This window comes from Anser cygnoides, chromosome 1, assembly GCF_040182565.1.
Source record: "Anser cygnoides isolate HZ-2024a breed goose chromosome 1, Taihu_goose_T2T_genome, whole genome shotgun sequence".
NCBI classification, from domain to species: Eukaryota; Metazoa; Chordata; class Aves; order Anseriformes; family Anatidae; genus Anser; species Anser cygnoides.
In genome coordinates this window covers 115449423-115462355 of record NC_089873.1, presented here as the reverse complement: position 1 = coordinate 115462355, position 12933 = coordinate 115449423, and the positions used below count along the sequence as shown (strand labels likewise).

The 12933-nt window shown below is 36.9% G+C and overlaps 1 protein-coding gene across 5 annotated transcripts in view; it reads left to right on the top strand.

Moving 5' to 3' along the window:
* KCNJ6 (potassium inwardly rectifying channel subfamily J member 6) overlaps positions 1–12933 on the top strand; it is a 166335-nt gene that overhangs the window by 43863 nt on the left and 109539 nt on the right. For 2 of the 5 annotated variants that reach the window (XM_048071456.2, XM_048071454.2), the window contains one exon: positions 8615–8663. The exons of 2 other annotated variants lie outside the window; for them this stretch is intronic. In XM_048071456.2, the coding sequence (XP_047927413.1) occupies positions 8639–8663 (25 nt within the window). In that variant the 5' untranslated portion in view covers positions 8615–8638. Of the gene's footprint in view, positions 1–6515; positions 6559–8614; positions 8664–12933 lie in introns of all 5 variants that reach the window. One more of the 5 variants, XM_066978788.1, reaches the window with a different exon arrangement.

The following is a 12933-nucleotide window of genomic DNA, read 5'->3' as shown; positions in this document are numbered from 1 at the left end:
AGTTGAGAACTGCCAGCAGTGATTCATCTACTCGAGGCACCCAGATTAAGATAGACTAACTTTTCTTTAGATGTTCAATATTTGCTCTGTTCATAATACAGGGAGTTTAATTTACTTAGACTGTATATTCACAATTTTAGGTGGATAAGTTTATGTGTATAGTATGTATATCCACATAAACTTAGGTGGCATGAGTCCCAAGCCATATGTCTAAATGTCCCCATATTGATTATTTCATCTGCAGCTCCTGTTATTATCTTCATTAGCTCTGAGGGGCTGGCAGATTGAAGGCCAGGGTCTGACTTTGTCCATTTAGGGAAAGGGGGATTTTCACCCTATGTTGGAAGGTTACTGATAACAAAGTAATCGTGCAGAAAGTACTACACTATCATTTTCTGAGTTATCATTGTGGAAGACATCACCTTAAACAAAGTCTCAGTTCTCAAATTCAGAAAAGCTGGATTTACCACAATGTTTCTCTATTTTAATGTTGTTGCAGTTTCACTGAAAAATATCTGTGTACAGGAGTAGTAAATGAAATGGACAGGGAGGGGTTTTCATTATTAGCATTTTTGCATCATCTGACACATTTCTTGTTTATTTTCAATGTTTGCTTTAGAAGATTCATTTTAATAGATCTAACAAGAAAAGGGTGCTAAAATTGGAAACTCTGTGAGATACTTTGGTATTATTCAATCTGGAGCCAAAGCTGACACTGAGGACAGTTTTTGCTTAAGAACTTTCACACAAAACAAGATCACAAGGTACCTGAAGAAATAGGTTCAGTTTGAAATGTTTGATCTATTCTATTCACTTATGATTTATTTTTTACAATACATCAAGGCAAGTAATATGCAAAGCATACTTTATTAGATCATTATTCTCTTAAGTAGTTTAAATAATCGTTTATAGATTTCTTTGGGCATGCTTCTACCTATAATTATTCATGTGAAATCCCTAGTTTATAAATAGTCTTCAAGTGATTCTTACAAAAATCTGGAGTTTAATGCTATAAGAATACAAACAACAAGATGAGTCTTTCCTTTGCAGGTCAGAGAGGCAATGAGTTCATGAAAAACTAAATGCAGACATTATTAACATCTGAAAATAAATAGATGAGCATTTTTAAGTCTGTTTACTATAGCAATTCTCCTCTTTTATGCTTCCACCAACAACTTTTTTTTTTTTGATATAAAGAAGCTGTTCAAGGTACCTTTTATTTCCTCTATTAAAATTCAGAATATATTAATAAATTATGACCTAAAAAGGAAAATAGCAGTTTCTTAAAAGTTTGATCCATAGGTCTTTGAATTGTTAAGAACATTTCCACTGATTATATAGCTTTTCAACATGCACTAATTGTACATAGTCACCCTTCCAGCCGTCAGGAGATTTAGATGACAAAGCATACGTAAAATTATCCACTCCGTCTTGAAGACTGTTTGCTGAGATGTAAGTTATGCTGGTTTGTCCAATGTAGCTTTAACAACCCAAAGTACTTTTTTGCTATACTTTTTAGTATAGCATCACTACACCATTTTGTTGCCAGGATATTCTTCTTCATTTTCATCTTACACGTACACTTGCTAGTTTCACATTGTTGGCTACTAATGCTACATTTAAGCTTTAACAATGCCATTGCAATTACCCTTGTCCATAATCTGTTAGAACATTCAAGCCCAGTTTCTCAAAAGCAAGCAGTACATACAGTGCATTGTCTGACAAAGTACAGAAATTGAAGTTCTCCTAGTTAGGCAACACAACTTCTTCTTATAAAAGATGTGTTTTTACTGGGATCTGAGGCAATCAAATAAATATTCGGGTATTCTGTAGGGTCTTTTTAATGACAGATGAAAATTAAACTGACATACTTTACCCACTAGAGCAAAGAATCTGAGAATGTAAACCTGCCTTTAATCATGTAATAATACCAGCAAATTATTTAACCCCTACCTTTGGTATTTCTCCTTACCCCAAATATTTCTTTTTTTTACCTATAATGTTCCCATTAGTTTCTTAATGGCTATTTCACTTTGCTACTTAAATTAGTCTTCTACAGTTGACAGCAGAAGAAACAATTACTTAACAGCATAATAATGTAAAACATAATTGTTTGTAAAATAATCTGTATATTCTGGCACCGTTACCACAATGAACTAGGGATAATTAAAAGTTTTTAGTTCCCAGATTTTCAGATAAAAGTAGTTCTTTTAATATTATTTTTTAGATTCATGTTCTCTGCACTAAATATTTAAATGGAAAGTTTTTTCATTTATTTGAGAAAAACTGAAAACCTGAGATTTACTGCAGTTTATATCTCTCTTAAAATGCCAAAAATATAAAGTCATTTTCTCTATTCCTTTGCTTTTGTTTTTGTTCTTTTTTATTATTACTGTTGTTGTTCTGTAAATATGAGTATTATCTCTCCTGCTAACATAAATTAAAAACTATTTTTTCTTTTTCTCTTTATATTTCATTTATTTATTTTTCTTCTGGTAGATGCAAGTACACTAGAAAATGTTCATACATACTCAGTAGCAGTCAGCAAAAACTATTTATGCCCCTCCTGTTCCCAGAAAAACTTTCTACCTTTGGAACTACCATATGCCATCTCCGCTATATAATACAGGAGTGTTTGTATCTCCTTGTTAGAGAATGACAAAGTATTTGCAGTGGATTTAATGCAATACTCTGTGAGCTCTGTATCTAGAGTTCAAGGAGAATTGAAAGGCTTCTCTAGAACTGCTGCTGGATTTTCTGCCTAAAATATATATATGTGTGTGTGTGTATATATTTGTATATATATGTACATATTTTTTTTCCATACATATTTCACAGCCCAAGCATGCAAGATGGGTAAGTTAACTAAAAGCTATGAGAAATGTAAAAACTATATTCTAGTTCAGAGAAATAAACTCAGTTTCTCCTGTTAATGCCAACTTCCTCCATGTAAGTCTTCTGATATCAGAGCTACTGACTGTGCTTTACAAAATCTGAACACTTTAATGAGCCATACTCACACCTACTGCTCAATAAGTATAGTGAATCCAGGTAAGGTACATCCCCAGTGAACTCTGCTCACTTCATCTATTCAAATACTGTATTTTAAGTTCATTCCTACTAATGCAAATTGAAATCGCCTCTTGTGGCAAGCACAGTATATTCATCTTTAATATATTCTTAGCCATTCAAATGCTGGTATCACTGCAAGGGAATATGGATTAATTGCTCACATTCTCACCTTTGAAGCTTAGGGTGAGGCCAATTTGCCTGAGAACACATTGTTCTGGCACAAATATAGCCCTTACAGGCCCTATCCCAGATGTTAATTCTAGAAGACAAACAAACCAGGAAGATAGGACCAACCATCCTACTTGGGAAGGGCAAGATGAAATAATAAAAATAAAGAAGACGCATACCATATTTTAGTTTCAGGGTTGAGAGAGATGAAAGGCAACTCAATAAATTTAGGCAGGTCTTACTTACGGCAGGTATTCTAGTAATAGTAGAAGAATGCAGTAACACAGCTCATTTTATTGTTAAAGGTCCTAAAGATGAGATATTAAGCTATTACTTTTCTTTGTTGTATATGTGTCCAGATAGAAATGAAAGTTTCTATGGTATTTTTCAAAAAGAAGAGCTCCACCTCCTTCTGACAATCCCTCTTCACCTAAAATAAGCTATGCTTTCGAGAGCTAAGTGTAGGCTATTGCTAAAACGAATAACACATAATGAGTGCTGCATTTACCTACACATCATCACTTAACAACCAGTATCTAATTCATTACTGTAAAGCATTTTAGGGTGTCATGAGTATGAAAGACACTACATAAAATGAAATTCTATTATTCTCATTTAATAGTATTTCAAACATAACACCATTTCCATGTAGTTTGAAAAGTAATTTAAGATATCCCAAGATAGATTACTCAGTTAAAATTTCAGAAAAGGTTCTTCTTGTTCATTGAATTTGCATTTAGCAATTGAATAGCTATTGCCTTAAAGGATATATCAACGAAATTACTAGGGATTTGCCACTGAATTACTTTTGAAAGTAACAAACCTTCAGAAAAAAAATGTATAATGGATATAATGTGTCTCAGTTCTGATCCATAGTTCAGTCGGTACAGGACTCATGAAGTACTATTAGAAATTTTAGCCAAAGTTCTAGATTGCTTCAATAGATTCTTAGCACGCTGGTGCAGCTCTTCTGGTAAAGTACAAGAGTATTTTCAGCTGTGCAGTAAACAAACAAAACAAAGATAATGCTCTCATCAATTTGTCTTAGCTGAAGTAAACAGCCATTGACCAGAAAGTTCCAGTATGTACCCATATCCTTCGACTAGAAAAATTACAGGAAGATCATCACTCTCTTTCTCACTAATTTTTCCTTACAAGTATATTTCCTTACAACACTCAGTATTTTGATTCCCATCTGGAATTTGTTGCAATCCTCATTCTCTGTTAATGCATGACACTGAACATATTAAGTCTGCAAGGTATTGTTAGCACTATTAACATCTTCTCATGAATGCTCTGACAGTATCTATGGCAGAATATACAGCAAGAGAAGTCAGGCAGTGAGAGCTTTATACAAAGTGCCTCATTTTCTTTGGCTGAGAAGCAAAAGAGTAATTTAAAGTCCACAATTTCTGTGCATGTAATGATATGATAAAAATTTGAGATTTAATTCAATTTAAGATTAAGGACTGCACAATCTCAAAATATTGCAGTATTGAGCAACAATTCATTTGCCTTAAGGAAGCTTATAGAAAGGAAATATCTCTATATTTTTTCTGACTGTACAGTGGGAAAAGATGCCATGGAATGATAATTAAATTTCATAGCAGTGTCAAACAAAACCTTTAAAAAAAAAAAAAAGGAAAAAAGGGAAAAAAACTCCCCTAGAGAAAGAGCATTTGCTGCTTCTTTCTCACACACCCTCAGCTGAATAATGACCTCAATTCTCACTGACAGTGCAAAAAGTATAGAGTTTTAAATATCCATTTTTACTAGTTTAGCATGCTTCACACACTAATTTATATATCATGTATATCACACATCACATATTTGTACATTTCACACATCATTGTACTATATACATGTATATGATTTCAAATACAAAGAGCAGGTTTTATTGTTTTTTATTCATCCAGGAAGACAATAGCCATCTCACACAGATATGCAAGGGTAGCACATAGCTGCACACAGACCAGTCTCCTACAGTAGCAGAATCTGTCTTTGTTGCTCCCTAAGGTTGTTGAAAACTTGCATTCCTGGCCCTAAAACAGGTCCAGTTAGCAAGAGTCCATGGACTCAAACCCTTCCAGAAATCACTACATGCTGACTAAATAGCTATAAAAAGATATGAGCCTATGAGAGATATGAGCACTAGGAGAGATGAAAAATAAGGACTGAATTGTTTGGTGTACTTTCTAAAGTTGCAGTTCTTGTTTTCCCAGTAATCTTGAGGAGGAATACTACCAGCGAGTAGTATAAAGAGGAGTTCTGACCTGAAAGAAAACCACACCTGCTGAAGATAGGATGAAAAAAAATGTTTTAATGGCTTTTTACCCCCATGCTAGTCTGTCAGAACTCATTCTGTTGGAAAGGATGGAATTTCTTATTACCCATTAAAATCAAATTTCTTAGAGTTGTTTCAATTTCCTTAAAATTTGCCATTTTGACAAAACAGATGAGTGAGAAAAAATGCTTTGAGTTTCTAGAAGGACTTCATTGTGTGTATGTGTGCACAAACTAATATTCATTAGGGAAGGGAAAAAAATTCAAAACCTGAGAAGAGTTTCATACAGATTCTAAACATCAGTGATAACAGTAAAAAGATTTTTTTTTCAAGAAAATACCTGGAAAAAGGGATGTCATTTTTTGAACCTCTCCTATTGAGAAACCACACTCCTACAAGACTACCTCTGTCTTCTGAAGAAGGAAGATCAGAACTTCAGTAGTCCTGGTCATTTCCTTCCAGAAAAGGCAGCCAAACTCTTCCTATATTTTCAAGTGCAGCAATTAGCTGAATCTTGTCAGTCATTTCATGTTGTCTCTCAAATATGGAAATTCACATGGCTGACAGTTTCATAAGCCTGAAAACCTTAGCTTCTTCCCGTACATGATATACCCTAACTGCTGTAGAGAAAATCTGTAGTCTCTTTAAAAATAAATATTTCTGTTTCATGCACTTACCTGTCAGTAGTCTCCAAACACTACTGGAGGAAGAAGTAGGAAAAAGTACATTCTGCTAGTGTTTGCCTGTACCAGCTTCTTCAAAACAAATATTTGATCATTAGCAGAACTCCAAGGCTTAAAAATGTATAACCTTTTCTTATATATTTTATTTAATATTTTCATTTAAAAGGGAAATAGTATACTAGTCTCCTATGTCCTTATGATAGACTTCATTATTAGTGAAAAGTATGTAATAATATGCAAGAGAAAAGTATTAATATTTAAAATAACTACTAGCTATAAGTCTAATAAATCCAACCTTCCATCTTCAGGGCTCAACATTGATCTTCCCCAACTGTTCATTCCTGATAAACTGTGAGTTCTCTAGTAGGAGGGGGTGTTTTAAGGTCACATTATACAGCAACATGGACACAAATTATTGATGATTTTCACAGTGCTGTGCTTTGCTTTGATGATTAATGCTATGCAAGAAATTGCTATACATTACCATTAACTTTTTTTTTTTTTTTTTACTGGCACTCGTGCTATTTCTAATGCTAGTTCTCTTTCTTCCTCTTGTTTTGTGGTTTTGTTTTGATTTGTTTTGTTTCTCTTCCACAGTAATGCATGAATCTGATGCTGAATGATATGTTATCAACATGGCTTATAGCATTAACCTTGCCACTGATGCAGGATATAACCTTAAACCCTTCTCTTAATACTAATTACACTAAAGGGTATGCATAGAGTAGTGAAGCATTATCTGTTCCTGTCATGAGTTCCAATGTTTCCTATTGCTATGAAATGTGAGCTTTTGTTTGCAAAACTTGGGCTTTCTGAAGTGCAAGTAGTAGTATGTTTGGTATAGAAAATTTCTTTTAGATTTTTATACCAAATAGAAAACAGTACTGCGATAAAACAGAAATGAACAACCCTCTCTCTTCTCATATCATAGTCAAATAGCATTGTAAGACTATGTCTATACTGTCAAATAACATCTGGTAGGGGCTACTCTCACACCATTCTCAGTTTACCCCAGTGCTGCTTGTTCATACGGACTCAGCCAAAGAAATATGGTGCCACACTGAATCCTGTCCGCAGCCATCTCAGCAGCTACCGAAGGTCACCTCACGCAGAAGTCAGCACCTTGTCCCAGAGCTGAGATAGGGAGCAAGGGACATCTACTTGGGGTTACAGTCCATTAAAGTTATATCTTGGAGACAATTCACTCTGTTTATATTTTGGGAAGAAAAAGCTCCTTGTATAAAAAGTCAACATCTGCATACTCATGTCCTATGAGTCCCTGTCTCCTGACCTCAACAGGAGCTTAGGCACAGCTCCCACACCCATTATTAATAGAAGCTGATACCCAGTACTTTTCCCTTCATCTGGAATTGTCAGCTCTGAATAAAGCTAGTGAACATCTAAAATGTTTGCATTTCAAAGACAGCTGTGGTGTAATAGGCAGGTAACTGTTAGCTCTGCTTACCCACAGGGCTGAGAATGAGTCACTAAAGAGGCTTGTATAGTTTCTGGGATCATAAGGGTCAGAGTAGCCATAACAACTTCTCAGAAACAGCTAACTGGGTTTTAAACGTCTGTGAAGGGTTGACATTTTTAATTCAACCCAAACTCTTGCTCTGTAATCAGTAGATGAGATGCAGCCTCCATGAGGCATGCTTTTGGGCATCAGTCCCTGTTAAGGGAAACTCCACCAAATCTGAGAGTTTGACCAAGACTGACCAAGCCATCTCATCTGCCAAAACAGGCTGTTACTGCAGATACAAGTGCATGAAACAAGAAAACAAAGCAGACTAAAAATCTGATTTCACAAACAAGTGACAAAGACAAGCAGGTTTGAGTGGGAGTCCCTCACACACCGAAGGGAAAAAAAAACAAACAAACAAACAAACAAACAAACAGTATTTCAGTCAATTCATTTAGTTGTCAGGCCCAATATCATGTCATTCATTCAAGCTCCCATTGGAAATTCATATATCTCTAAATAAGCTTTTTTTTTTTCCAGTATATCTGTTCTGTGTGATGGCCATTTTCACACATTTTGTCAGAAAGCCCCAACACACTTGCAAATTATAGTACAGAGCATAAAATGAGAGAATTTCTTTCTGCATTATCACAGTGAATGAATAAGTTCCATTACTCCAACCAAATACACATGCACACACAGAGAAATAAATATAAGTTTCATCCTTCAAAGCTGATACAATCCAGAGACTACAGGAAACAAAAAACAAAAAATAATAATAATAATAGGGGCACTGGCTATTTAGAAGCAAATATATATCCCTAAATACAGTAGAAATATATAAAGGAGTAATGTCCTTCCCTCACATTGCCACTTGCACTCAAGTGTATTTTTTTTATATATATATATATATATATTTGTTTTTTATTTTGTCTGTTCCCCCAGGAGAAGCCCAAAAGAGAAACAGAGATGGCCAAATTGACAGAGTCAATGAGTGAGTACAACAAATAGGAAGTTCAACTACTTTCTTTTTCCATCTGTTCCACTGCCTCACATAACACCACAAAAACAGAAAACAGTGCTTGCATTCAGGGATCTCATTCCAACCCTGTCTTCACTCCTAATTTCATCATAAATCATTCCACTCCTGCCAAAGAAAAAGAATCCCTACAGGAAGGACTGCTATTTTCTTTGTCCACTGTTTAAATCGCCTGTATTTGAATGTAAGTCCAGCAGAACTGCTACTACTTAACTTCATGAGCCTGGATTTTGCTTCAAGAGAATGTATCTACTTGTATATGTAATGAGTGCCTAATTTATTTGATTCAGGTTAGAGTGTAAATTTCTTCATTAACTTACAAAAGGTCCCACTAAATCCAGTGCAATTATTCAGGATTGTGCCAGATTTATCCAACAGGAAATATGCCCAGAGATATTTGAGGAAAACTTTCCATTGATTTCACTGGTTTCTAAGACACATGTATCGTCTTGAATATGCAACCCAGAAGTCATTTGTGCTTCCTCTTTAATACCAGATCCAGATAATGGATTAATGCTTATAACCACTTGTATCTGAGAGACTCAGACAGGATAATCTATTCCAGAATAAGATTTGGAGAGAATTTAGGAAGAAATCCTGGCAAACAACCATCTCTTTCCCAAAACAAATCTAGCTCCACAGCCTATGCAAGCTTAAATAAATTGACTTGAAAGAGAGAAATCTTTTACTCTGTTTAACCAGAACCCATAGAAAGACAGAAACACAGACATACATAAGACTCATTTACATGAGGAAGTTGTTTCCAGTTGTTGTTGTTGTTGTTGTTGTTGTTTGTTCCGAGAACTGTTCTTAGGGGAGCACTCTCACGCCTTTTTGCTATCCTGTTTGCTCTGCTTCCTTTTGAAAATGTTGACTGTATTTCTTTATATATGTTATTGCAAGGTAGAGTAACTACTGTTAGCTATAACTCAGAACTCAGAAATCAGTCTAAGAACTCCCCTCCCAATTGGGAGAGACTTACTAACCAGTAGCAAGCTGCAGGGAACAGTGTAAGATACATGGCAATCTACTGATGGGTAGTTAAACTCTTGTTCAAGCACTGGCTGGAGTTCTTTCCATTGAGCTGTGCATTGATATCTGAATGCTGCTGTTTCTATTTCTTGTCCCCCACTCTGCTTCTAGTAAGACCAGGCAAAATTCAGGTTTCTATGGGCAGTGAAGAAACAAACTGGCATGTGGGCAAAACAGGTCAAATAGTTCTTAAAAAAAGCAAAGGGTGTTTAGACCTCTGGTTTGGATTGCAGAGCCTTTTTCTTGAAACTGAGAAAATAAAGAAAGGCCTCCAGAAATAGTTTGCTCATGGCACCAGTATGGCAAAATGATTATTTGCCCTTCACCCAAAAGCCCTGCATCTTCTCTCTTTCCTCTGTTCAACTTTTTGCACAACTCCAAAAGTAATCCGTCACCTTCCCTCCACTTCTCTATTTTGTTCTCTCTACCAAAATGCTATGATGAAGTTACCAAGTACTGTTCTGTACCTTTACTTCTCCATACGGATTCTCTGAATGCTTTTCCAGTAATAAAATCTCAGTACCTCAGATTCATGTCATACTGTGCACTAAAAGGAACACTGGTGCAGTAGTTGTCCCAAGTCAGTTATCCTTACTAGCAGGGACAACAGCTTATATTTTGTCACGTTCTGTATGTTCATCTGGTGGTGGAGGGGGAAATCTGTCATATTATAGATAAGATTAGTAACAACAATAAAAAAATGTTTAAATACCTTCTGTCCTTTTTCTATAGGACCTATATGATGATGGAGAGATATGAGGCATCATGACAGAGCCCTGCACTTGTGTGTGTTGATGGAGCAGTCTGCCTTGAGGGTTAAAATAAGAAAAGAAAAGAGAGAGAGAGAGAGAGAGAGAAATAATTCTGATATAAAAGTTAAAGTGTAAACTAGAAAAAAATGCTGTGCTGATAGTCACTAAGAGCTGATATATAAGCAGAAATGTGTAGCACATAAGAGCAGTCTTTGCCCCAAGTTATTATTTTACAACACTTGCACAAAATTAATAGAAAGCCACCATAATTGCATTGAGCCCCAGGGAGCTGTCCAAGAATTGCTTTACAATGCCTTAAAATCCATATGCATTCTGAAACTTCTTTATAGCCTGAGTTGGGCAATTTACCTCATATAATCTTAGAATACTTGAAAGCTGAGGTACAAATGAAACCAGAAACCAGAATGTTTTCCTTATGCTTTTCTTTTTCTTCTGTTTTTCTCCTGCTTCCCATGCACTGTTGGTCATCTTTAAACCAAATGATGGTACTATCTTTGTTGGGACTACCTAAAGCGCAGCAAGCAACATAGTAGAGTAAATACTAAGGAGCATAGGAAGGTAGCAGAAGTTTGGTCTGCTGTATTTAGAATTATAGAATCACAAAATGGTTCGGGTTGGAAGGGAAAGACCACCTAATTCCTACCCCCCTGCCATGGGCAGGGACACTTCCCACCACACCAGGTTGCCCAAAGCCCCATCCAGCCTGGTCTTGAACACCTCCAGGGATGGGGCATCCACAGCTTCTCTGGGCAGCCTGTGCCAGTGCCTCACCACTCTCATAGTAAATAATTTCTTCCTTATATCTAATATAAATCTACCCTCTTCAGTTTAAAGCCATTACCACTTGTTTTATCACTACACTCCCTGGTAGAGTTCTTTTCCAGCTTTCTTGTAGGCTTCCTATAGGTACTAGAAGACCACTATAAAGTTTCCCCACAGCCTTATGTTCTCCAGGCTGAAAAACCCCAACTCCCTCAGCCTGCCTTCATAGGAGAGATGCTCCAGCCCTCTGAACATCCTCATGGCTCTCCTCTGGAACCACTGTAACAGGTCCATGTCCTTCTGGTGCTGGAGGCCCCAGAGCTGAACACAGTGCTCCAGGTGGGGTCTCACAAGAGCAGAGTAGAGAAGAATCCCATCCTTTGACCTGCTTGCCACACTGCTTTTAATGCAGCCCAGGGTACAGTTGGCTTTCTGGATTGCAAGCATGCACTTGCCAGCTCATCTGGATTGCAGACATTTACTGCCAGCTCATGTTGAGCTTCTCATCAACAAACACCGTCAGGGTTGCTCTCAATCCATCCTCCACCTAGCCCATGTTTGTGTTTGGGATTGCCCCAACCCAGATGCAGGACCTTGCATTTGGCCTTGTTGAACTCCATGAGGTTCACATGGGCCCACCTCTCAAGTTTGTCAAGGTCCCTCTGGATGGCATCCCTTCCCTCCAGCATGCCAACTGCACCATACAACTTGGTGTCATCAGCAAACTTGCTGAGGATGCACTTGACCCTCTGTGTCACCAACAAAGTTAAACAGCTAACGTTAAACATTTGGCCAATATGAAAAATTAGATACTTTAGAGAAACATCCTGTACTGAACTATTCAGTCTTCAGGAATGATCACCATTTTGAATAAGAGTATTTATAAGACCCTTAGTGAGCAGCCAAATATCGTGATACCTTGGCTGTAGCTTAGAAAATTCCTTTTAGGTCACAGTGTTAAAATACTGGAAAAAATCTCCTCACCAGTTTCTCCTCCAGCTATCCATCTAGTCAGGGTGTGCAGCATGTTCCTGAGCTGCCTCAAGTGAAAGAAACCTGTCTACATCACAGCCCCTAATAAGCATCTGTGAGATGTCTGCCTTATGTCAGGGGCTACCTGGATTCTCCTTTTGCAACATGATGGCTCTTGGACTTGGATAGCAGCTGCAAAGCTCTCCTCAGGCTCCTGATATTTCTAAAAGCCCTGCCAGTGCTGTGTTCTTTCCTGAGGATCACGTGAGCTTGTCCCTTGTCTTTCATCCAGACCTATCTCTGAGGCTAACTGGTTTACAGTCAAGTTTGGAAAAACTTTTCTCCCTAAGGTAACATGCAGGTCCAAGGTCTCAACTATGAATTATGCAGAAGCATGGATATAGAGCGTCATATGATGACTGCAGAATAATCAATGTGTGACATGAGCAGTGTGAACTTGTTTTGGGTTACAATCAGAAATGGGCATAGCTGGCTGTCTTAAACCAGTTAAACAGAGAAGTGACATCCAATTAAGATGCCCTCAGGCAGTGGAGGTATGTCAGAAAACAGTCATGCTTGTTCTGGTTCCCAGTTAAGCCACATCATGCTCCTGTGTTAGACCAGTCAGAAGCAGAAGAGTTGGTCAAAAGAAGGATGTTTCTTCATTTGTTAAAAAGATATATATC